Raw genomic sequence first — 27,212 nt, 5'->3', positions numbered from 1 at the left:
AGAAGATATTGCCTAGGTTAACTTTTCTTAAGAGTAGACAAAGTCCAAAGTCAAGGTTACAAGGTAAAAAACCTTGGTACAAAAAGTCAACAGGAATGCATACATGAAATTTGAAAGAAAAAAAGATGTATCACTCAACTTTCAAGTTATGAGCAATGGAATCTGTATACAAAATATGGAAGCCCTACATTAATAATTCAGGAGATATTGCCTAAGTTAGGTTTTCTTAAAGTAGGTCAAACGCAAAGGTCAAAGTCACAAGGTTAAAAATTTTGGTATCAAAAGAAAGGTCTTGTCACAAGGAATGCACAAATGAAATATGAAAGCCCTATCACTCACCATTCAAAGGTTATATATTCACATTAAGACAGACAGGACAAAGCAATATGCTGACTTTAGTCACTGAGGCATAAAAAGAAGAGGCCCACAGGACTTATCAGTCACCCTAGTATTAGTTAAAAGTATCACTAACTCCAAGGGCTATGAAATCTAGAAAGAAATTCCCTGTTCTGCATGATAAAAGACTTTACATAATACAAGTAACATAAACAAGATATGACGAATTTTAATGAGAAACGAAAAGCTTTTTTGTTTTCTAGAATGCTTTATAGAGCACACTTGTTCACCTTCTAACTTTCATGTTTAAGAGAACTCTTCTAAATGCTTTATAGATCATACCTGCTTTCTTTCTTCTCTTTCTCCACCTTTGCTGCGGGGGTTGGTGGTGGTAGTTTAATGGAAGCTAGGGTAGCCTGCATTGCGGCTTGGATTGCAGATGACGGTTTGGCCGGCTGTTGTGGAAGTGTTATACTGCCGGCAGGGGGCGCTGCCACTGAAGTAGGGGGTGCTGTGATCACTGCTGCTGTGTCCCCTCCCCCTGAAACACTAAAACAACAGGAAGAATATTCATCATATCATTATGATTCAGAATAATATGAGAGATCTCATGCATGGAATATATATACATAAACATCACAAAGACGATAGAGTATACTGTAAATTCCTGAATATACGCGAGGAATTTATTATCGCGTAATTTCACAAGAAACATCACTCGCAAAAATATATTTCTCGTTTTATTTTTATATTGCTAAAATACATGCAAAAACACTTGATCAACAGAACCCTCGCGAATTTATTTTTTCGCGATTTAACGTCCATGAGTCATTTTGCAATAACAAGTACTCGCGTAAAATAAGGAATCTGCAGTACTCAATTAGTTCCTTTAATTCTTCACGAGCATAGCTTTGTGATATTTCTATTATACTACTACTTGTGTAGATTCTTTTATACTTATTTCTGGATTATCTCTGTGTATATGTTTGTGTGTGTGTATAGTAAAGGTATCACAAAGCCTAAATTATCAAATAATAAAATACATACTTCTCTTGCGTTTTCTTGACAACCATTTCTGAAAAGAATAACAAGTGAATGCTGTCAGAATTCATAATCAGTTTTAGAATACCACAGACACGAGGGATCTATAATGTAAATGTTGGAAAATTCTACTTTCTACACTGCCACATGAATATTCACATTTCCAGAAGTTTTGTCAGTGATTAATCTCGGCCATTTCAATGTACATGTATTTTATTTCTTGTAAAAGAAATGACCTGTCTATATCGATAAAATGAAACGCGTTAAATTAGAGAGTATAGGGGTAGATGTCTGGAGGATGTTTGTGTGATGGGAGATGTAAAAACTAAGTCAGCATAGGGGTGATTTCTACATTCTGAAATAAATAATAGAAATCACTCAATGCTTCCATTACACACACACACCCCCCCCCCCCCCCCCCCCCCCCCCCACATAAATACAAACTACTTAGACTATGTAATAAATCCACTGTCAAAACAAAAACTCGAGTTTCTGTTCACCTGTCTAAGGTAAGATGCATTTGGAAAGAAATTTTGAGTCGCATCATACATGATACACTTAAAAGAGCCTTAAAAAAAGAGAAAGCATTTAGAATGAAGGTAAAGGTCAGAGTTCACTGTCAAATGAATTACACATTGTTGTAAAATCGGCTAAAAATTACAATCCATAATCTAAGGAAATCAATAGAGTACTATGAATTATATACCATGTCTTCATAGAGAAAAAAAAAAAAAATATTGGGACTGAAAATTCGGGTAGAAATTCACCATGAAACCAGATTAAACAGGATTAAACTGGTTCCACAAACTGGTACTTATCCATGTTTTATCTACTGTCAGGAGCAGACGTTTGGGGGGAATACTAATTAATTCCTTTTTAGTGAATTATATTTGCTTCAGGTGTTCTGAGTTTGGTATTTCAAATTTTGGCTAGGTCAGATCAAATCCTTCAAATACATGTATGTAGAGACAGAATTAGAATTGTAAAAGTCCAAGGTTTTGAGCTTTTTGAGGAAGAAGCATAATAAAAATCACCTTTAGAAGTGATTGCTTCAGCTAAATTCATATCCCATTTTAATGTTCACTTACTTTTGTTCATATGGTGATTTTTCAAATCTACAAAAAAATTCTTGAATCAGAAAGAATCAAACATGTACATTATTGTTTATTATGAACAATGAGTCTGACATTTACAGACAATTTCTTACAAGGTTGTCAGAGATCTGACTCAGTCAAACCTAACAAACCACCACTGTAGAGTCCTATGTTAGGTGGCGAGACATTTCAAGGATGGATCATTTTCAAAAACAGTATGTGAAGGCCTCCTGTTCATGTGAGCCAGACTGAACTCCATAGCCCTTCTAGTAATTCACAAGAACTTGTGAAAAAGTGTCCGACTTACGAAAGAATTTTGAAGTTGGGAGTTAATCACATCGGAATGCATTACCATTAATGAGGTAAAATACTAGGGTGATCCAAGCACAAAACAGTAAACAATTTTGAGCTCTTTCAAATACCAGAGGAAAAACAGTCAGAATAAATCTGCATAGGAAAACGAGAGAGAAGGACGTCCAACTCACGATCACGTTACCCTATCAGAAAATCTCAGAAGTCAACAAAAAGCCTTTCTTCTGGTCCCATGAACTAGATCCAAAGAGTCGGATCACATCCAACTGACGGTTACGGATCATTGGATCAAACAAGATGTGAAGCGAAGAGTTTGTTATGATGATCAGTACCCATCAACAAGGTGTGATCTGACCTTTCAGATGAAGTTCCTACAGCAATGATAAATTCAATTATTATCCACAAATTACTGTACTGCACAATGACCCCACATCCTGAAATAAACACACTGATGGATACATAATTAAATGATGACAAGGCTGTTAACGTACCCTCCAGTTCCTCAAGCTCTTTGGGTTTCGTCCATCGAGACTCCTTGGTTTGAGAATTGTGGTAGTATATTTTACCCGAGTCTGACTTGTATTCTTTCCATGCACAGTTTGAAAGCATCAACTACAAAAATAAAAATATTGCTGTTTCCAGGACCTTCAGTAGTATGATCAGCACCGAAAAATTGATGTCAAAAATATATTATGGCTACTAAAACTTCTATTGTTTAATGACTCTAACCTCGGCTTTGGACTTGAGGTCATCTGGTTTTTCCCAGCTGGACTGTTTGGTCAGGTGGTTGTAGTAGTATGTCCGACCATCGGGGGCCTTGTGTTCTGTCCATACTTTCTGTAACCATAGCAACATATCAATATTTTAGTAACAAAGTTATTACAAGCATGTCAGTAACTTAGATCAGCAGTTATGGACACATAAAGCAGTTTTGACAAAATAGTAGATCTTGCATTTAATTCAAACAGAAAACAATAGTCCTCATATAATGCTGAAAGCCCCTAAATTTGTTGATATAGAAAAAAAATTTGATAACATTATAATATTCTTAACAATCTGTTGTAAATCTGTCAAAAGAGGAAAAATAAGAACAAACTGCATGCTATTACAAAGCAAACTTCAATACAGAATTTTCGGGATGTTGCCTGAACAACTGATTATATTTGACGTTTATACATCACGGTCACATGATAATAACCAATTGTAGGACAAAGTTGACATCAATACAAATGGTGCTCGCTAGCAGACGGTCCGTAAAGAGCTATGCACTGTCCTACGATGATGATCCAATTCACTATTGGTGCTTAGTACCTGGGCAAGAAGTGAAGTTTTACCGATATCCTCAAAATATTCCCTATATTTATTTCCTTCGCCAACTCACATAATCTAATCAAATGCATTTTCCTATAAAATGGTTGTAGTGATTCCTTACTTTCAAAAATAGCATCTAAATGCAAGAATTTGATAACAAATAAAGTAAATCTTTATCACTTGTTATGATTTACATAATTTGATGGACAAATATAAACTGGTCCACAAACGTAATGATCAGTCCTCATAACTGGTAAAGTTATCTAATCAATGACAATTAATCAAAATTTACCTTCTCTCCTTTGTCCCCTAAAGGTGAGTTGGAAGAGGAGCCTGTCTGAGAGACAGATTGGACCTGTGGGTTACCTGCAAATACACAATACATAATCAGACAGGGGCGGAGCTTATCTGTGTGACAGACTGACCTGTGGTTACCTGTAAATACACAATATGTAATCAGACAGGGGTGGAGCTTATCTGTGTGACAGACTGACCAGTGGGTTACCTGCAAATACACAATACGTAATCAGACAGGGGCGGAGCTTATCTGTGTGACAGACTGACCTGTGGGTTACCTGCAAATACACAATATGTAATCAGACAGGGGCGGAGCTTATCTGTGTGACAGACTGACCTGTGGTTACCTGTAAATATACAATATGTAATCAGACAGGGGCGGAGCTTATCTGTGTGACAGACTGACCTGTGGGTTACCTGCAAATACACAATACGTTATCAGACAGGGGCGGAGCTTATCTGTGTGACAGACTGACCTGTGGTTACCTGTAAATATACAATATGTAATCAGACAGGGGCGGAGCTTATCTGTGTGACAGACTGACCTGTGGTTACCTGTAAATACACAATATGTAATCAGACAGGGGCGGAGCTTATCTGTGTGACAGAATGGACCTGTGAAATACCTGTAATTACATATAATCAGATGAGATGGAGTTTATACACTACAATACAATACACTGTCCATTGTAATGTAATATAAAATATATACTTACTGGGACCCCCTGGGGTGGGGAAAGCTGGTGGCATCCCCATGGGTGGTCTCCCCCCTGGAGGGGGGAAGTGGGGAGGTGGAATGTTCCCTGGGGGTGGCTGGTAACCTAACAATGGTAAAGGAGAACCGAATCAGAACTTATATAGGGTGGGCAATTAAAATATTAGTGGCAGCAACAAAGTCACTAGCCCAGGATCATCAGCCACTAGCCCATGATCATCAGTCACCATCCCATAATCATCAGTCACCAGCCCATGATCATCAGTCACCAGCCCATGATCATCAGTTTCTAGCCCATAATCATCAGTCACTAGCCCATGATCATCAATCTCTAGCCCAGGATCATCAGTCACCAGCCCATGATCATCAGTCACTAACCCATGATCATCAGTCACCAGCCCATGATCATCAGTTTCTAGCCCATGATCATCAGTCACCAGCCCATGATCATCAGTCTCTAGCCCATGATCATCAGTCACTAGCCCATGATCATCAGTCACTAGCCCATGATCATCAGTCACTAGCCCATGATCATCAGTCACTAGCCCATGATCATCAGTCACTAGCCCATGATCATTAGTCACCAGCCCATGATCATCAGTCACTAGCCCATGATCATTACTCACTAGCCCATGATCATTAGTCACTAGCCCATGGACTACTGAAGTAACATGTAGATCAAAAGGTCATAGGCCACATTGCACAGTTCTGGAGAAGAAGATGAAAATGTCTTATTGTCATTTTAAAATCATTCTTTCATTTGGATTAAAACTCTATTGTAGATTTTTTTTATAATTTTAACTTTTATATTGCACATTGGAAATTTCCCTGTTTCCTTTGCAATTACAACTACTTCATAGCCAACTTTTGAAATCCCCCCCCCCCCTCCAAAAATCAAAAACGATTTTTTCATTTGTTCTTTTCATTGATTTTAACTAATGAATGCACGCTTTACCCTATATCAAAATTTGAATAAAATCTCTGTAGAAACGAAATAGGTCCGTCTAAAAGGCCTTAAGATGGAGTTGATACATGTAAGTTGAAATATCAATATGCAAACAAAGGTCAGTTTGCTATCTTTTATTATTAATCAATTTGTTTGTAGCATTTTGCCGAGTTGCAAATGTATTGATTCAGCTTAATTATAATTATATGGCATTTTACACTATCTACACAGAATGTGAGCAAACTTCAAGAAAGTTATAGATTTTCCCTGGATTTTGCAATATCTGAATACATTTTACAATGCATGAGACTAAATTTTTTTCTTTATCAAAGCACAATGGTCATGTGGTGGTAATAACATTATCTCTCCAGCAAATGTTTTCTCTTTGTAATTGTTAGTGAAAAAAAAAGGTAAAGATAACGAGCGTCAATTAATCTCATAAATCCTAAAATAATTACAAAATCGAGGGCAGAGAAAACACGGACTGCTACACCGGAAACCATTTTGTCACCGATTGTTGCCTTCAATGCACCTACGTTCAAACGAATTGAAGATCTTGATTTGAAATAAAGTTAATTCATAAGTAAAGTTGATAAACGTAATATTGACAGTTGTACAACAAAAAATGCTTTTACTTTCACTTTAGATTTATCAGCCCAACGGGCTAATGCAGCATTGATAGCCCAACCTCTGTATTTGGTAGCTATGGGTGTTGGGTAATGGTGATAGCACACCCATTACATAATGTCACAAAAATGTCACCTTTACCAGACTTGTAAAAGTGCACATTTTGTTAACATTTTCTTTTCTGTATTACATACGAGACTCAATAACTTGAAGTTCAAGGGACCTTAATAAAACTTTGAGTGATTGAGAGTTCAAGAGATCGAAGGTTGAGTAGGATGAGTCAAATCTGGAAATTAAAGGTCCGACCATTGCGATTCATCTACAGTAACTGGAGAGCATATTTACAACACCCTGGCGTTGTTTGACATGTCCTTCATATGTTTAGGTAATTAACTTGATTTCAAAAGCACGGAACTTTATCTTGCATAGATAAAAAGATTATTTAACAGTTTTGTGTATGTATTTGTTCATTTTATATTAAGATGGATGTACATGTACATATTTAAAACAACAAATTTCTAGTACATATGGAAGTTTCGCGGTCACTAACTACACGGAGCACAATCGTCACAATTTTCAGTCACTTAACACAAAGCACACAGTCTAATATATAAGGATATTTCTTTGGTATGTCTCTAAAGTGTATTCTCAAAAATTAATGTCTCATTGTCAAAATTTAATCCAAACCAGTCATATATTTTTTCTATAGTCAAATCATACAACAAAAACAAAGGACAGGTGAAGGGTTAAATTAAACAATGAACTACCCACCCCACAAGGAAACACATGGGACGACAACACCCAATTAACACGGCCGAGCAAACCCCAGACATCCACCATTATCCAGGTATGGTCCAAGCAGAAATAATCATACAACAGTGATGGTGGGTATAAGCTAACACCACTTCGAGAGATCAAGAGTGAAAAACAATGAAATATGCTTAACAGGACCCAAATTTCACTGAGAGATCAAAGTTCAAGCCATCAAGATTCTGTAGCGTGTAAAGTGAATTTGCAAAATGATTCATACAGCTACTTCATATGTATGTGTTCGTTTTACAGACAGGACACCAGGAGAAAAAAATATGTCTTGCTCTCCAATGTGGTCTGTTCTTGAAATAAAAATCATGCCAAAGCAGTTTAGATGAAAAAGACAAAAGAAGTGAAAAGTTTACGCATAATAGACATCAGATTGCCCTATATTACAAAGCCTCACTTGAGCTATATGTTGAAGTGAGTTACACAGGTGTCACTAATACTAACCTGGTGGGCCCCCCATCATGGGCGGGGCAGCCATGTCGGGTGGCCCCATAGGTGGGGGCATAAAATTAGCTCCAGGTGGCATCTAAAGAAAAAAAATTATTGATTCAGATCATTACTGGATTCTAATTACATCGACATACGAAGTTTAACACAGTTTATGGATGAGAACAAGTTATCGCTCTGCGAACGTGTCACTATTAAAACTCAAGTCAGTGACAATTAAATCAGCATTGTAAACCCCTGCAAATAACAAACGAGAAAATATTTATTCCTCGAATGCGCTCAGCATTTAACCAGATCTATCAAATAATCACATCCTTCCATTGTCAACATATTCATTTTAAATAATGCAATATGGAAATCGTGATGATCTTTGTACTCACCCCGTACGGTGGCGGTCTCATCATGGGGTTAGGTGGACCTGGTGGCCCGTTATTCTGCAACAAAACAAGAAAACAGATAATGATTCAATACATCGGTAATGTTTATAAGTTATACGGTAATGTTTATACGTTATACACAGTATTAGGTTAATCGTACAGATAATGATTCAATACATCGGTAATGTTTATAAGTTATACACAGTATTAGGTTAATCGTACAGATAATGATTCAATACATCGGTAATGTTTATAAGTTATACACTGTATTAGGTTAATCGTACAGATAATGATTCAATACATCGGTAACGTTTATAAATTATACACTGTATAGGTTAATCGTACAGATAATGATTCAATACATCGGTAATGTTTATAAGTTATACACAGTATTAGGTTAATCGTACAGATAATGATTCAATACATCGGTAATGTTTATAAGTTATACACAGTATTAGGTTAATCGTACAGATAATGATTCAATACATCGGTAATGTTTATAAGTTATACACAGTATTAGGTTAATCGTACAGATAACGATTCAATACATCGGTAATGTTTATAAGTTATACACAGTATTAGGTTAATCGTACAGATAACGATTCAATACATCGGTAATGTTTATAAGTTATACACAGTATCAGGTTAATCGTACAGATAACGATTCAATACATCGGTAATGTTTATAAGTTATACACAGTATCAGGTTAATCGTACAGATAATGATTCAATACATCGGTAATGTTTATAAGTTATACACAGTATTAGGTTAATCGTACAGATAATGATTCAATACATCGGTAATGTTTATAAGTTATACACAGTATTAGGTTAATCGTACAGATAATGATTCAATACATCGGTAATGTTTATAAATTATACACTGTAGAGGTTAATCGTACAGATAATGATTCAATACATCGGTAATGTTTATAAGTTATACACAGTATTAGGTTAATCGTACAGATAATGATTCAATACATCGGTAATGTTTATAAGTTATACACAGTATAGGTTAATCGTACAGATAATGATTCAATACATCGGTAATGTTTATAAGTTATACACAGTGTTAGGTTAATCGTACAGATAATGATTCAATACATCGGTAATGTTTATAAGTTATACACAGTATTAGGTTAATCGTACAGATAATGATTCAATACATCGGTAATGTTTATAAGTTATACACAGTATTAGGTTAATCGTACAGATAATGATTCAATACATCGGTAATGTTTATAAGTTATACACAGTATTAGGTTAATCGTACAGATAACGATTCAATACATCGGTAATGTTTATAAGTTATACACAGTATCAGGTTAATCGTACAGATAACGATTCAATACATCGGTAATGTTTATAAGTTATACACAGTATTAGGTTAATCGTACAGATAACGATTCAATACATCGGTAATGTTTATAAGTTATACACAGTATTAGGTTAATCGTACAGATAATGATTCAATACATCGGTAATGTTTATAAGTTATACACAGTATTAGGTTAATCGTACAGATAATGATTCAATACATCGGTAATGTTTATAAATTATACACTGTAGAGGTTAATCGTACAGATAATGATTCAATACATCGGTAATGTTTATAAGTTATACACAGTATTAGGTTAATCGTACAGATAATGATTCAATACATCGGTAATGTTTATAAGTTATACACAGTATAGGTTAATCGTACAGATAATGATTCAATACATCGGTAATGTTTATAAGTTATACACAGTGTTAGGTTAATCGTACAGATAATGATTCAATACATCGGTAATGTTTATAAGTTATACACAGTATTAGGTTAATCGTACAGATAATGATTCAATACATCGGTAATGTTTATAAGTTATACACAGTATTAGGTTAATCGTACAGATAATGATTCAATGCATCGGTAATGTTTATAAGTTATACACAGTATTAGGTTAATCGTACAGATAATGATTCAATACATCAGTAATGTTTATAAGTTATACACTGTATTAGGTTAATCGTACAGATAATGATTCAATACATCGGTAACGTTTATAAATTATACACTGTATAGGTTAATCGTACAGATAATGATTCAATACATCGGTAACGTTTATAAGTTATACACAGTATTAGGTTAATCGTACAGATAATGATTCAATACATCGGTAATGTTTATAAGTTATACACAGTATTAGGTTAATCGTACAGATAATGATTCAATACATCGGTAATGTTTATAAGTTATACACAGTATTAGGTTAATCGTACAGATAACGATTCAATACATTGGTAATGTTTATAAGTTATACACAGTATTAGGTTAATCGTACAGATAACGATTCAATACATCGGTAATGTTTATAAGTTATACACAGTATTAGGTTAATCGTACAGATAACCATTCAATACATCGGTAATGTTTATAAGTTATACACAGTATTAGGTTAATCGTACAGATAACGATTCAATACATCGGTAATGTTTATAAGTTATACACAGTATTAGGTTAATCGTACAGATAATGATTCAATACATCAGTAATGTTTGTAAGTTATACACTGTAGAGGTTATTCAAATAACGTGTTTGCATTATGCCCATGACTGTTAAAGATTCTTTAATGATAAAATGCTACTGTATCAAACACAATTACAGTGAAACTTCTCTAAACCGGCCAGCTCTCGGACCAGTCTATGTGAAAGACATCAGACCGTCGGACCTGACCGATGTGCAGTGCCTCAGGTCTGATGCATCATTTTTTACACCGGACCGGAATGTCCGATGTCTCAGTGTCCGGTTTTGAGCTTTACTATTTTGATGCGGAGTCATATAAATGTTTGTTATAAGTAAAAAATAGCACACGAATCCAAATACGTAAATGAATGTGATTAAAACCGCATGGACTGTCTAAAGTATTATATGGGAGGGATCCCTGGTATAGTATTACTAGTATAATAAACAAGATTCCCTTGGTTTTGCATTTTCACATGTTTTACTTTTTTACATTAGGTTTTTCAGTCTGACAAAATTTGGTTCGGTCCGGTGTGTTCATTGATTACACAGGACCGAATGTCCCGTGTGGTCCAAAAAACTTTCGCATAGACTGTCGGACCGGAAAAAACGGCCGGTTTAGAGGGATGGCCGGTATACCAAGAATTTAGCAATTATAGACATTTTATCTCAATATTCACAAAGTAGGTACTGTTCACTTTGATCTGGTGATCTATGATCAATTATCGGTGGAGATCAAATTAGTCCGCTTGTACCTAAAGATAATTATGAATTACAAGAAATATTCTCGCTGAAATCATCTAATTTTAAACTGAAAATCTATAACAGGATACATAAAGAAAACACAGAGGCCTATTATTGGAATTCCTCTTACCTATAAAAACTCTGTTTACATTCATCGCTTATGTCATTAACAATTTTGTTTAGACGTTTTTAAAAAGTACAGTAGTAAATATGAAATTGTAATTTGAATATTTCTTTGGAATTTTAAGTCTATGGACATGATGGAAACCAAGAAAATTAATCTATCTTTTAATAATTATCATTAACAGTCATGGGTTTGCTCTTTATTACCTACCGCTTATATCCATACGAAAGTATGGTGAAACAATATGGCGTTTTATACAGTATTCATTCAATAATTTCCTAACTGTTTTTTACATTTTGTACAGAATTTGGAAGGGTCTCTTGGATTAGCTAAGTGTCAATTAACACGCTTGACAGCACAGGTAAACAATAGAAATTGAAGAGGCCACTAGTGTTTTTCACACCTCCTATGGATAATTTCATACCTGGCCAGTGGGTCAGTCAATTTGCACACCCAGATGATCTTAATTAACCTTTGGCCAAGATTTTCTTGTCTTCAAAAAGTGGCTGGTATGTTAAGGGTAAATTACACATGTTTGTTAACAAATGTACTTCAAAAAGTGGCCGATGTCCGGTTTTCAGGGGTGGCCGGTTTTGTAAGACTTTCTTTGTAAGGAAATGTTAAGATTTCTGCCGGGACTTTGAAAATCGGCCGATATTCAGGGAGAACCGGTATTCTGAGGGGCCGGTTTGGAGAAGTTTCACTGTATTTTATAACAGGATACAGACAACTTAGTCTAAGTCTTATATAAGTTAAGTGCTTTACCATATGTTTACCTACAGTTGCCTTTATGGGACTAGTATCCTCCTGTTTACAGGATACTAGTCCCATAAAGGGCCTTTAAGGCAACTGTAGTTGACAGCGTTCCAAATTTAGTTTAAAACTTGGTATAGACCACGGGTCTATGCCAAAACAAGATGACATAGACCTCTTAAAATTGGATAAGACCGCAACATTGAAAAAAAAATAACACAAATTTAAAACATTGTTATTTACTTCTAATGTGCTTAGAAAACATATTTTCTTTCCATTCCAAAAACAATGTCCTCCTTTCCTTTCCTTTCCTCATAACGTTTATCAGATGTTGACTTTTAGGATATCTTTATTGCTTTAAATCTAAAAAATCGGCATAGACAATTTGGTCTATCCCAATTACAATTGGCATAGACCAGTGTCATTTGACATAAACTTGGTCTATGGTTAATTTCGAACACTGAGTTGGTGGTAAAGCTGCATTGTAGTACATGACAGGTCCAGTCCAAAGACTATTTCTACCTTCGTAGCTACTTATAGCTACCTAGGTATTTAAACCTACTCCAGGTAGCTATTGTTACCTAGTTTTTCCTCTACTTGCATTTCATAGACAATCACAGGAACAGCACAATATGATGTGTACCAAATTTCTTGATTCACTTACACTGACGATGAATACCACAAAAATACTGGACAAAAAATTATTACTTTCTAACCTTTCAAATTTGCATAAAAAACTACACCCAGTTCCATTTTCTAGGAGCTTTAAGTAGGATCAAAACTACGTCACAGTACGTGATAAGAAGTCTAGAATGTCTTACAAAATTGAAATCCTGTATTAATTTTAAAATTTACCTTCATGTATTTTTACAATAAAGGTTTTTGGGCCGATTTTTCATGCATTTCCTCTACATTCTCCACCCTCGCAAAGTATTTTTACACTCTGAATTTTGCCGTGCACATGCACAACATGATACATAAAACGACTGACCTGTTTAAAAGATGTGCCATAATTATTATTCATTTATATTTTTAAATAAAAGGTAGAAGTAGCTACTTTAAGTAGGTCTAAATACCTAGGCAGCTATTAATAGCTACGTAGGTAGAAATAGTCTTTGGACTGGACCGGTTGAATTAAGTCTGAGGAAATTCTAACTACCGAAAAGTAACGCCGCGTGCAGTTCTATTATTTACCTTTGTAATGGCATTAATTGTTTTACAAAGTTTCTCTGCTATAATTTGTTTTGTTTAATGTGATCACCCCTTCCTATTAATGCATTCACAAAACAATATCAATAAAACAATTCCGTGAGAAACAATCATGTCTGACTTACCGCCATCGTTTACAAATAACGTTCAACCCGTAAACGAAAGGAATTCATAATTCCGGGATTCTTTCATTGTCAGATTAAAAAGATCATAACACACCCCACCCCTCAACAAATTGCTATAGAATTTTGTAAAACTATTCATAAATGTTTTGATACAGCTGGAAACCCATATTTATCTCAATTGTTTCCAATGAAACCCCTTTATTCTTACATTATATTCACATATCTTTACTTGAAAGTTCAACTAAAATTGAAATACTTCAGAAACACCTTTTATTGGTGCATTTCATGCATTAATGATCGTTTATATTGTTGTTTCATCAAATGAAAATTCCACGTAAACAAAGTAAAATCCTACTTCATTTGATGCATCCGGCAAGATCTTGGAATTTTATGTACAATGTATGTAATATTCGTGTCGTTGGTCATTTTAGTGCATAATATCTATATCTGTTATAAAAATTTTTTTACCTTGCATCCACTTAGTGGATCCGACATTTTTAGGTATCAGGTGTTGCTGGAATCCAGTGCTTTCAGGGCCGTAAATTAACCTTCAATTTGGAGGAGGCAGGAAATTAGGCGGGGGTCTGGGGGCCGCCAGACGCTGAGCACATTTTGTGCACACTGAACACGTTTCGTGCAAAATCCTTGATTCTAGGGCCTTCTAAGATGTTACTTGACTAACTCATTCTAAAAGAAAGATTTGGAATGCTTTGTAAGGGAGGTATCATGTTCTTAGTTATTGGAAACAACATAAATTCTAATGAACTTTAAATTTAAATTTTTTTTGGCTCAAAAGTTGGAGGAGGCAGCTGCCTCCGCCGCCTCCATGTAATTTACGGCTCTGGCTTTCATATCATTTTCTATCCACTACATCTTGTCGATCCACACCTTTTTTCCTGTTTGTTTCAGCCACGACCCCACCCCACCCCACCCCGGACATTTAGCATATATTTTTAACAAATATTTAACTTAAGAGTGTTTTTGTGTCCAGTAAAAATTAATTATACGCCCAATTTAAAAAAAAATTAACTAATAACAGTAACATGAAGTAAAAATATGTCGATGAAAAATACCAACTTACACTAGTCAAAGTTTTAAAAAACAAAAAAAACAGTGTCCGTTGTTTGTTTTACCGATGAAAGTAATTTTTTTTTTTTTTAAAAAAAGAAGAGAAAATAAGCCTGTTCATAACGCTGTCGAAACAGGTCGTTAAGTTCAGCCCGATCCCCAGTAATGTAATATTCAATGTAATTCTCCACAGTGCTTATTACCACAAAATTTACAGTCTATTTAAACGGGATGACTTCAGCTTCTCCGTCATCTGTTTCCCATAAATGTAGCAATATTCCATCATCACCTGCATTTGGTGTGTATATATCTCAACTGGTTCGTTACACAAGAGCTTGTTCTGCATATGATCAGTTTTTAAATCGGGGCAGGGTACTGACAAACAAGTTGATATTACAGGGGTTTCAGCAGTATCGTTTAAAGTCAGTATTTCGCAAGTTCTATGGTCGTTATATAATGATCTAATTTGCTAATACAAGATATCATTGGGTCAAATGCTGTCTGGTGTGTTGCAAACCTTCTTTACACACTGATTTGGACTACAGATTAAGATATAGGGCTCTCAGCGGGTGTTCTCGGTCTATTCCTTTAGTTAGGATATTCCTGGATAAATGACAAGTGGAAGTGAGAATTATATGATGTAAAAGGCGAGATTAAAAGATCGATGTTGAATAAAAATCTAAATTCAAATACATAGTTGAGGAAGAGTGAAATCTAAATTCAAATACATAGTTGAGGAAGAGTGAACTCCTGTAAATTTCTGTCATCCGACATTGATTACACTTTAGTGAAAAGACAAGTGACTGTTAAAACCACATAATAATATAACATTTTAATGAACATTTAATAGGTTTAATGTTCACTTTCATTTGTGGAAAACAGTAGAAAACGTATACAGAGTGTTAATTATATATGCTCGTATGATTTTCGATTACTAGTAGTTTCAACATTCATCATATTTACTTTTAAAGGGGGGGGGGGGTGTCTTGGTGAAAACTATGTAAATTTAGTTTTTTGTCAGACATTGAACTTTTGATTTCGCCCCTAAATATCTACAGTAATGTACATGTATATAATTTGTCTCACTGTGATATATTTTAAAGAGAAAGTATATTTCATAATTTACAAGAAATCACAGACATCATAATTAATACATAGATCAAACCAGTGAGGAACATGCATCTATCATCTATGTATTGGTCACTACAACCCGTTCTCCTAGAAATCGACATGCTTTTAATTAATTCAACAATGAAAAATGTTAATACGTAATATAAGGAAAATTATTGTAAAGATATATGATGAAGTTAAAAAGACTTGGGAAATTTATTCTGCGTGTGATCAATTTTTTAATTGAGGCAGACTATTGATCAACAAATCAGTTGATGTTTAGGGGTTTTTAAAAGTTTTGTTGAAAGGCAGCATAAATTTTGCAAATTCTATGGTCGTTATAACGATTTACTTTGCAAGTACAAGTTGTCACAGGGTCGAATACTGTCGAACGTGTTTGGACCGTTCGTTGCATAATTAGTTTGACTATACGGATTATTTCGTTTTCCTGATTAAGATTCAGAGCTGAGGGTGGGTGTGACCGGTCAACAGGGATGCTTACGAACTCCTCTTAGGCAAGTGTTCCCACCTTTGGTATGTTGGCCCTATTCTTAATTTTGCATTCTTTGTGGGATTTTTAAAAAGATTAATCACTGTTCGATATCTTCACTTTTTCATTATGTAGTGTGTACATGGTGTTTCAGAAAAAAAATGCAACCATAATTTCGTCTGCATGTGAAAAATATTTCAAAAGTCTACTGTGGACATGTTTTCTATCAACAAGTTTCTTTTAATGCATGATAAGATGTAGAGAAATGTGATTGCTGTATATAACGAATATAAACAACCGCAAATTTTGAATTTTCAATGCACCATTCTATGTACAACAGCACATATTTGTTGAATTTGTTATATTGACGAATTAAACATCACTCGTCTCTTCTTTATTGACTTTCATGCATAGTTGTAATCAGAACAATGAGAAATACATACCGGTATTCAAAGTACAAATAGATATGAACCAAAATTATTCAAAGGTTTGAAATAAAAACTGCATTCGGGGCAGGGCACCGATTTAATTTTCTTTCAAAGGTTTGGTAGATAAAGAGACAGTTTATAACTCTAGCCACACATGAACAAATCTTTTAAACGCTTTTCAGATGTCGTGATGTGACTAAGATCAATAAATCACAGGTGTCCCGGATATCTGTTAATTAGCATGCTATTTTTCAGCAAGATTTCCCTCTTTGGCAAAAGAAAGAAATTTAAGGTTTAGGGACACCTACGGAAGCATATCAGGGCCACAGCAGTATCTTTTTTTTTTTTTTTTTTTTTTTAGTTTATCATAACAAATTAATAATTTGTTATAACAGATTAATGATTTGTTATAACAAATTACTAATCTGTTATAACAAATTACTAATTTGTTTTAACAAATTATCAATCTGTTATAACAAATTATTAATCTGTTATTTCAAATTGCTAATTTGTTGTAACAGATTATCAATTTGTTATTTTAAGTTACTAAATTGCTATTTAAAATCATTAATTTAACAAGAGGCCCACATGCTTTATTGGTAACCTGAGCATTAGCTAAAAGTATCACTACTGCAAAAGGTTATGAAATCGATACTAATTTTCCTGGTTGCATATCTAAGCTACATATAATGTAAATTCTATTCATATTATATTTAGCTTTTGTAGATTAGCTCACTTTATTTACTACTGTGAATTATTTTAACTTACAAAGCCTTCTACTACATGATGCTAGATTTTATATTAAGCACTTAACTTTCAGTTTGCAGGAAACCCATTTTGAAAATGTATGCATGTTCTTGATTAAGTTTTTGTACCGGTAGTATTTCACATTTTTCTTTAAGAATATTTATCAGTAATTACATCTTCCCTTCCCTGAAAGGGGACATATTGTTTTAGTGTGAATTCTTCTTCTTCCGCTTCTTGAAGTATAATACTAAGTTTGTCCGGGCCATAGCATTTATGTCTTTTGACATAGACCTTTTGATATGCGGAGGCTATGGAGAGAAAATCCATGATTGTCTATTATGATCTCTTGTCGTTGATATTGATAATCTGTTAAATTTGTTGTAACAATTAATAATTTGGTATATAACAGATTAATAATTTGTTATAACAAATTAATGATTTGTTATAGCAGATTAATGATTTGTTATAACAGATTGATAATTTTAAATTTCTGATTAAATAGGAACTCCGATTACAGTGGCGGATCTAGAGTGGGCTCTGGGGTCGGACCCCCCCCCCCCCCCCCCCCCTATCTTTGTCATAAATAATTTGCTGTATCAATTAATCTGATAAATTCTCGTCAACAGAATATTTTTGTTATAGGGAAAGATCTGTTAGTTATGCCGTGATGTGATTTTTTAAAAATTTAAAATGGGTGTAGATACAAAAAGTACAATGTGTCAATTTGTACTGACACCCACCCAGAAAATCTTAAAAATTACAATATATGAGTTTTAAATCCATTGCAATCTTGCATTCTAATATATTCTTATGACTCTTTGGCCTAGATTTTTCATTTTATCAAAGTCCAGTAATAAACGATCTCGTAAATTCTGCTTCGCGGTAGAGCGTTTGCTTTATAACCGGGAGGTCGTGAGTTCGAGCCCCGCTCGTGCCATGGCCGCGTTAAAAATAGGTAGTGATTTGTCGCGGCAGGCGTTGGCACGTTACTAAACCCTAACTGCCACGGCCTTGAGCGTTAAGTATATAGGTGCTACTTCACCTAAACCTGGTGATGTCACAATATGAGTGGGGAACTCTTGAAGGGACGTAATTAAACTCCGTGCGTCGAGGCCTCATTACGTCACCTACGAATAGTAAGCAAACGAACTCTGGTGGAAGTTTGGGACGTAATACAACAAACTAGTGACGTAATACAACAAACTAGTGACCAAACAAACGTGTAATTTTGACTGTTTATGTACAGAGCCTCACGTTCCAGCAGATTCTCTTTAATTCACCATACAGAGCCTTAGTTTGTCCCGACAGCTCTTTAATTTTTAAATCGCACAGTAAAGGCACACATTACATGCACTGCTTCATTATGTGCAAAATGTCATCTCTGACCCGTAAAAAGTCTTTGAAACGCTGTCTTTTGTGTTATACGTTATAACCACATTGATGAGATAGGGTGCTTGTACACGAGTTCAACGGTTCACAGGGTGTGGATACAGCTGTGTCAGTTAATACCAGAAGGTAAATCATCTTGTTTTATGAAATATAATGATTGAAAAACCTTACGGTTTTTTAAAAATAATATTAGATCTATGGTAATTTGATATCGCATACGCATCAGTGAGGAAGGAATCATTCTACCCCCGTACCATCAAGGATTGGAATGCCTTACCCACCTCCACTGTGATGACTCCGAGCCTTGGATGCTCGTCTCCGTCAAAATAAGCCACTGGTTTCGTTTGTTTTTAAACTCGCCTATAAATAGACCTTCACCAATATGCGCACCCCCAACAGTGGCATAGTAGTCATCGCTTACTGGTAGAAGTATCGCAACCCCAACTGTTAAAATAAAGAACGTTTTAATTATTAGGTTTATGTTCCAAAGACGGACGTATTATGGTATGACTGTCGGTCTGTCTGTCCGGACATTATAGGCAAAATACAAAATAAACTCAACTGTAAGCTCCAGGGCCCAGTTTCATAAAACTTTCCTAAGATATATCTTAAGATATGTCGTAAGATATTCTTAGTTCTAACTTACGAATTTCCTAAGAATATCCACAACTGTTTCACGAAACGTTCATAAGAAATCTCTTTTCCTAAGATATATCTTAAATCAGTGTTTTCAGATTTTGCATTTACAGTTTAAATACCGGTAGTGAATGAACGGCCTGTGTAAATTAATCATTGAAAAAGATAATTGATAGAAGACCTTAATAGAAATTCAACACATTTCCAATAACTGACGGTCTGTCATGTTTCAATGATTTTATTGTTCAACTCACTATCCAATTCAACGAATAAATCGAGCCACACAACCCATGCCGTGCTCGAAATGTAAACATGACGCAGTCAAAAAGAAATCCTAATATCTCAACGGCAGAAATAGATTTAACTGAGGAGGTAGAAAAAAGAAAAGAAGTGTTATTTCCAAACAGAACTCCAGCGTTACAAATTCAGCTAAACAAATACAATGGGAAGAAATTACAGCAAAGGTAAACGCAGTTAATACCTCCCACGAAAAGACAGTTGATGAGCTAAAAAAGAATGTAGTTTTCCCGTGTTTCGAAGAATAGCGGGAAAACGTTGTATGATAGGAACGTGTTCGAATGCCTATGCGTAGTAATACAAGGCGTGGCCATAGGAAGGCCTATATAAAGTGTCGATATCATGAGTAAGGTCATTCTAAGCCAGTCTCACGAAGTGCACGTAGCACAATTTTTTATTATTATATTTAATTATGGATAAGGTCCGATATTCACCCTTAGACGTTACTTAACACTTGCTTTCGGACACAGGTTTCCATAGTTTTTTTTCAAATATTTTATCTATGGTTTTTCCTGGGCGGTTTTTAACGTCAATGATGGGGGTTTCTTGACATTTTGTTATTTGATTCAGTACTTGCATAAAACTTGTTCTCGTCAGTTAACATGTATGTAGTAAATTTGTTGTAAAGTTATTAAACGTCGGCTGCCCGACAAGCTTGCCTGGCTTACACCAAAGTTGTGTTTGGTTGTCTTGTATGCAAAAGGATTGCATTCACAGAAGTGTATATTATACATGGAGCTGATTAACGGGCGATACGAAAAGGAATATAGCGTTGAATAGACGAGAACAAAAAACTGGCGATGACCCCCTGCCCAGAGAAGTAGAAACCACTCCAGTAGAGGACAAGCTATAATTGGAAACACGTGCGTTTCTGGGATTTCGGGTGGGGTTGATACTCTCGATAAGGAACCTTCAAGTTCCACTAAGCCCTCTGCATCTCCTTCTGGCATCTTGATGCAGTTAGGGATCATGTTTGAAAGTAAAGAAGAAACGTCTCTAACTATTCTGGAAACGTTGGACTTACTGATGCCGTGAAGATCAGCAGTCACCAAATGGAAATTCCCCATGGCATAAAACCTGAGGGCAGCCATGACTTGTAACGATGTTGGCAATGCTTGGGACCTACAAGTGGGTCTTTTTTAAATCGTTTTCCATCATTTGGTATAAGTCGATGATCAAATGAAGTGGTAGTTTAAATTTTAAAACAATCTCCATGTCGTTCATATAATCTAAAAGATTGTTTCCATCTCTGAACTGCCTTTCTCGTCTAAGTTGACGACGACACAGCAAAATAAAGGCCGCCGCCATATTTAGTTTGAACACCTACTTACCTTTCGTAAAGTTACGAAAGAACTTATGAAAATCCTAAGATACGACACTTTTTGTGAAACGGATAAGGAATGAACTTAGGAAAAATTTATGTCTTAAGTTAGATCTTAGACGTAAGTTAGTTTTGTGAAACTGGCCCCAGGATCTTACAACTTGGTACATTTAATCACCATGATGAGAGGAAGATGCCTATTGTGTTTCAAGATCAGAGGTCAAAGTTCAAGTTCGTAGTACTTATCAGATAATTGGAAAACCTTGTAGGCAGAATACAGACCGAACTATTGGGGATAGGACCGGCAATTTTGTTACACATACTCCTCATGTTAAGTGGAGGACGTCTTGTGTTCTTCAAGGTCAATATCGTAATATCACTTAGTATGAAAACCTTGTAGGCAGGATACAGACGAACCGCTGGGCTAGGATTGTCAAACTTGGGACACATACACCTTAAGCCAAGCGGAGGGTGCCTATATCGTTTTTTAAGGTCAAAGGTCAAGGTTGTAGTATCACTTATTAGAAAAATCTTGTTTTCGTTACCGATACAGATATTGCTCTGAAATTTAGTCACAAGCTTCCTCTCGGAGGAGTATAAGTTCAGTTTGCATTTCAGATGGATTGGTGTACCATGGCATACTTTAGGGAGAGAGGTAGGTGAAACAGTTTTCCAGATTTGTTTTCGTTATGAATAGAGGCATTGCTATGAAATTTTGTCACAACTTCCCTTTCAGTGTAATACATAATTAGTTCATATTTCAACTTGATTGGTGAACCCGTGACCTAAAAGTAGGTTATGTGGTTTTCAGACTTTTTTCATCATTGATACAGATATTGCATTGAAGGTCTAATGGGCGCATGTAGTACTGTTTGCGGTGCTCTTGTTTGAAAATCAATAGCATAACAGCTAAAATGTTTACTTTCAGGGTCAACCTAATTTTTGTTTTTGTAGAAAATGAGCGGGAAATCACCCCAAGTTCAGAAAATAGTGGTAGTTTGCTCTCTTACAATAGTTGCTGGTGTTTTCATCAACAGCTGGTACAGAACATCCGGACTGAATCAGGACAAGTCTTTACCTAGAAGCTCCTCCAATACTGTTCCAAACACTGATATTGAATCAAAAACGAAATCAACAAAATGCGGGGAAACGGACCTTGATTTTAAGCTCTCGGGGATCGAGACAGTCAAATCGTTGATAGGAAAAGTTTCGATGAAATTCAGAAGCAGAGACCAAGTGACTTGCTTACGAAAGAATTTTACGAAATCAAAAACTCAGCTGACGCCGGACGAAACTCAACGGAAGGTGGAGTGTATTCGAAACTGGAAGAGGGACTACAAAGAGGGATTAGGGTCATTTTGGGCGGGAAATACTCAATATATACGTCATAATCACCACACATATTTAAGCTCGGATAGTACTGTTTTTGATATTGGTGGAAACAAAGGCGAAGATGCGGAGGCCATTGTCAAGAGGTATAATCCTGGGAATTATGTGATATTAGAACCAATCAAGACTTTGTACTCTAATCTTGTCCACATGTTCAAGAGTAATAATAGCGTGCTTATATATAACTTTGGTCTTGCAAGGAAGTATAACAAAATGTACGTTAATGTCGTCGGCAACGGAGGGGATGCAACTTCCATTTTTGCCGGAAATGATAATGGCGGAAATTGTTTACTACGCGTCGTAAACACGGCACATTTTCTCCTGCGGATCGGTGTTCCTTGTTACGAAGTCGATCTAATTACAATCAATTGCGAAGGCTGTGAATTTGAAATAATGGAGGAACTTATAGATAGTGGAATGATAACTCAATTTAGGCACGTGCAGTTTGCCACTCATCCTACTTTGCGGCACCTCCAACAACCTGTAGAAAGATATTGTGGTATTCAAGAAAAACTACGAAGAACTCATATAATTTCTTATCAGTACAAATGGTGCTGGGAAAGTTGGAAAAGGAAGGATTTAACATAGCTACATATAAGTGTATTTAGTATACATTGCAGCTCCATACTTCAACATCACTGTGCTTCATTCGGATAAAAAATAAACCACAGTCATTGCTTTTCGAATTTTGATGCATTAAAATTGAAAATTCAACGGTAACTATTGAAATGAAATATTGTTATTCTTTATTGAATTTCAATTAAAGATTTGTGAAAAATAAAAAGAGATAGTACTGATGATAATGATAATGACGTGATTTGATGTAAATATGGGTTTTAGCAAAATTGAAACATTTACAATATTCTATAATCAACTTTTTGAGGGGTAGCCTATGTTCTTAGAGTCAGATTATATGGAACAAAATCGCTAGCCTTGTGTAGCTATTGACTGACATTAATCAGTAAAACATATAAATTAACACACACGTACAACATACATAAACAAAATACATAAATATGTAATAGAGGACAGTGTGAAATTAAATTTTTTTGCATACACTTCAATGACAGTTTGAAATTAAACAACATACATACACATAGAGTATAGTTTGATATTTCTTATGAATTAAAACGTGTGTAGTTACATAGGATTTACGTTACAAACTTATAACAGACATGTAGCAAACATTACAAGATTGTCTGTACTTTTTTTTTTTTTTTTTTTTTTTTTTTTGGAGAAAGCATATCGAAAATTGACAAACCATCAAAAGATCCCCACTCAACCAGTTGAATACGAAAGCATAATTCGTTTATGTTGTGAAACTTATTTCCATTTTTAACTTTAAAAAATCTCTCCTTTTGTAAATTCCAATAAATGTTATCAAATAGCCAAACAATTACCACGACATCGACTGATTAAAATTACATCGAGGTATTTTTAAATTTCATGTCCAGTGTAATTAGAAGAAAAAAACACCCCATTATTGTTGAAAATACACGAGGATATGAACTGTGCGGCGCTTTACGTCAGCGTACTTATGACGCGCGTTAACGCGTCATGAGAAGTATCCCGGCGTGACGTGTTGTAGTTGTATTTGCGCTTTACTTTTCATTCTTTCGAAATATTCCCAGTTAAAATAGTCGCACTAATTTATAACGAATGATACGCCCATCGTTCTCATTCGTGAGGAAATGGCTATCATTTCAATGAGTAAAGGTATCGAAGGCAAAAACCCTGGAAATATAAATATTTTCAAATAGCTATAACAGTCGATCAATATATTGGGGAAGGGGGGCATCGCTATGTACACCGTCACTATCACAAAGGTTCTAGTCATAATGATTCTCCATATCAACCAGTGGCGTTGTATTTGCATTTCTGGTGATGTTTAAATCTAGACGATGATATGTTTCGCCATTTGTATCATTAGAGGGGACATGGTCGTATTCAGGCTGGATATCCGACATACCGGAAGCCTCATTAAGGTGGTTATAGATGTCATCAGGCGGTGACGTCTGTCCTTTCCGGTCGACATGTTTCCGAGATCTTTCCTCTGATACCTTTAAACAATACAATTTTTGAAACCTAAAAATGTTAGCTTACATTTAACGCGTGGGCGTCGCTTAGCTTTCAAAAGAAAATATTTCACTTATATATTGAAATGTCAGCAATACGATTACTAAAATCTATTGCTATATGCGATGTGTGGTGATTCTTCCTTCAACATTTGTTAAGGACCACACTAGTTACATGTACAGGTACATAAAATAGGGGGGGGGGGGTGTTTGGGACATATCATTTTTCTTACATATAAAAAAACCCCAAGGAAAACAGGCTGTCCCACGCTGAAAGGAATAAGATGTTTTACCTTAGATTATTTTTCCCTCTCGGAATTGTTTGCGGCTGTCCCCACCCCCTCTTTAAAAGCGATGCTATTTGACGTTAGTAAATTAATGTACTAAACAGGACCTTCACTCCGAGAACATTTAATAGTAAGCAACTTTAATTTTAAGACATATATATGCTTGTAAGTAACTAGAATGTATGGACATAAATACCCCTGTAAGTAACTAGAGTTGAAGGACAAATATATACTAGTATATAACTTGATTTTAACAACCTGAACTGTCTTTTGTTCTGTTTTTCCAGTGCTTATTGCAACAACGTTAAAACCGTAGTTATCGACAGTTGCAGCGAACTCGACAGACCTGCAAAAAAAAAAAAAAAAAAAAAAAAAAAAAAAAAAAAAAAAAAAAACCAAAAAAAACCCCGTATATATCATGTCTATGAAAACTGGTAACCTCCTCATTAGATATGATTATGAAATATAGAAAGTACCTCTTCTCAGACGTCGATTTCTTGCATCGTGAGAGCATAACACAGAAAATCCCGCAGAAAATGATCCCTAAAACAAACCCCGCCGCCGCAGCACCAGCAATCATACCAACTGGGAGGTCGTTATTCCTTGCCACTGTAATTAAATTTCACACATTGTGCGATTGTGGTTAAGCGCCATCTCATTATAGTGTGACCATGACTCCATTTAAAGGATTTTGTTATACAGAAATCAAATGTCCCTATCTGATAACTGTACGCTGTTTTTATACAACATTTAGATCGATATTGAATATTTCAGTGTAACGTATTAACAAATGTTAATAAATACAGCAGATTTTAGCTCCAATATCCAACATTATTTGTCATTCCGTTTCGTATCAGAATCTGTTTTTATCTCGTTAACATTAAATTATTTGTAAAACAATTCATGGTCTTTGTAAAGCTTTAGGAACGGTGGAGAGAAAATTACGAAAGAGAGAATTATATGATAAAAATTTTCTAGAGCTTTCAGCTACCATGGAAAGCCACTTTTTTTATTCGTATTTGCAATATATTTACTTCACCACAGAAAATATCAACCTATTCAAAGACAAAGTTTTGTTTTGAATATGGTAACACATACGCTGATTTTTTCATATATTTATGATATTTGATATATAATAAATATCAACAAAAGACCCATGTTGTGATGTTGGTTGCCGATGACATCAATGATCGATAAGTTATCCAAATATGAAGAAGATATGGAAGACTCTGTTGTGTCTTTTATTTCGGGTTCACTGGGATATATTGATATATGAATAGAAATGAACATTGTTAATGCATAAAAAATCGTTGATATATCTTAAGGTCGCGTTGAAGGTCTGCGAAAGAGATTTTTTCTTCTCGTGTAAAAGCTTCTTAATAAATTCTGCCTTGCAAAAATACAGAAACATGTCAACTAATAATGTAGCACAATCTAGAATCTGTAAAACAACACCGGAAAGCTTTTGTGAAACTTACCACTAATTTATCCGTTCATCATATGTCTATACCAGGAAAATATATTTTACCAGTTATTCCGGTGATACTCAGAAATACGTGTTATTCCATACAAAGATTATCAGCTGGAAATCTTTGTCACTACATCTGTTTTAGGATACAAATCGTGGAGTGATCTAGGACTCGTTATGGTTCCCTTGTATGTATTACAAAAGTTCAGGAAATGTTCCAAAACATGTTGCTTCAAACACAATACTTACAACTATAAAGTAAATTGTAAGGCAAAAAACCAAAAAAAAAAAAAAAAAAAAAAAAAAAAAAAAAAAAACCACTTCAAAAGATGAAACACATGTTAAAGAAAACAAGGATCAATGTGAAGGATTCGGATCATCACACATGAACAGTTGTTTAATTTCCGGAAAACTTACTCATGTGTCGACCATTTAGACATATCTTACCTATTGTCGGATATTAGTTAAAGTTGTACCAGGAAACTGCCTTAGTTGAATCAACAGAGTTTTCTAAAGCCAATTTTACAATTAGTCTATAACCGTAGAAAACGCGTGTCGGTCGTGCTCCAAAATTCCTTAGTCAAGTGTGATGAGACAAAATAACCCACTTCCAAAGACAGCAGTCAGTGCAGACTACGTGGATTTACATAATAATAAAGACAGCAGTCAGTGCAGACTACGTGGATTTACATAATAATAAAGACAGCAGTCAGTGCAGACTACGTGG

The 27,212-nt window shown here is 35.1% G+C and overlaps 3 protein-coding genes across 9 annotated transcripts in view; 1 reads left to right on the top strand and 2 right to left on the bottom strand.

Moving 5' to 3' along the window:
* LOC125666888 (pre-mRNA-processing factor 40 homolog A-like) overlaps positions 1-13,818 on the bottom strand; it is a 36,055-nt gene extending 22,237 nt beyond the window's left edge. The window contains exons 1-10 of one of the 2 annotated variants that reach the window (XM_056152074.1): positions 13,781-13,817; positions 8,326-8,379; positions 7,943-8,024; positions 5,108-5,212; positions 4,387-4,460; positions 3,513-3,620; positions 3,275-3,395; positions 2,466-2,492; positions 1,384-1,411; positions 679-885 (exon numbers count right to left, since the gene is read on the bottom strand). In XM_056152074.1, the coding sequence (XP_056008049.1) occupies positions 679-885; positions 1,384-1,411; positions 2,466-2,492; positions 3,275-3,395; positions 3,513-3,620; positions 4,387-4,460; positions 5,108-5,212; positions 7,943-8,024; positions 8,326-8,379; positions 13,781-13,786 (812 nt within the window). In that variant the 5' untranslated portion in view covers positions 13,787-13,817. Of the gene's footprint in view, positions 1-678; positions 886-1,383; positions 1,412-2,465; positions 2,493-3,274; positions 3,396-3,512; positions 3,621-4,386; positions 4,461-5,107; positions 5,213-7,942; positions 8,025-8,325; positions 8,380-13,780 lie in introns of both variants that reach the window. The other variant, XM_056152075.1, reaches the window with a different exon arrangement.
* Positions 13,819-16,421: 2,603 nt separating this feature from the next.
* On the top strand, positions 16,422-23,384 carry LOC125666896 (uncharacterized). The gene is made up of 2 exons (XM_048900227.2): positions 16,422-16,492; positions 22,221-23,384. Exon 2 carries the CDS (start codon positions 22,224-22,226, stop codon positions 23,241-23,243), a length of 1,020 nt encoding a protein of 339 aa, XP_048756184.1. The 5' UTR covers positions 16,422-16,492; positions 22,221-22,223; the 3' UTR covers positions 23,244-23,384.
* The window catches only part of LOC125665160 (uncharacterized), a 27,772-nt gene continuing 23,941 nt past the window's right edge, over positions 23,382-27,212 (bottom strand). For 5 of the 6 annotated variants that reach the window (XM_056152077.1, XM_048897768.2, XM_048897770.2 and 2 more), the window contains 3 exons: positions 25,494-25,626; positions 25,276-25,363; positions 23,382-24,715 (listed from right to left, as the gene is read on the bottom strand). In XM_056152077.1, the coding sequence (XP_056008052.1) occupies positions 24,485-24,715; positions 25,276-25,363; positions 25,494-25,626 (452 nt within the window). In that variant the 3' untranslated portion in view covers positions 23,382-24,484. The remainder of the gene's footprint in view (positions 24,716-25,275; positions 25,364-25,493; positions 25,627-27,212) is intronic. The other variant, XM_056152080.1, reaches the window with a different exon arrangement.

The sequence above is a fragment of the Ostrea edulis genome, chromosome 10 (assembly GCF_947568905.1).
Source record: "Ostrea edulis chromosome 10, xbOstEdul1.1, whole genome shotgun sequence".
In the NCBI taxonomy this organism is placed as follows: Eukaryota; Metazoa; Mollusca; class Bivalvia; order Ostreida; family Ostreidae; genus Ostrea; species Ostrea edulis.
Note: the sequence above shows the minus strand (reverse complement) of the source record. Positions and strands in the feature narration are given on the sequence as shown.

What these genes read in the sequence shown, in the direction of transcription:
- LOC125666896 (XM_048900227.2), top strand. Translation starts at nt 22,224, where the DNA reads ATGAGCGGGAAATCACCCCAAGTTCAGAAAATAGTGGTAGTTTGCTCT.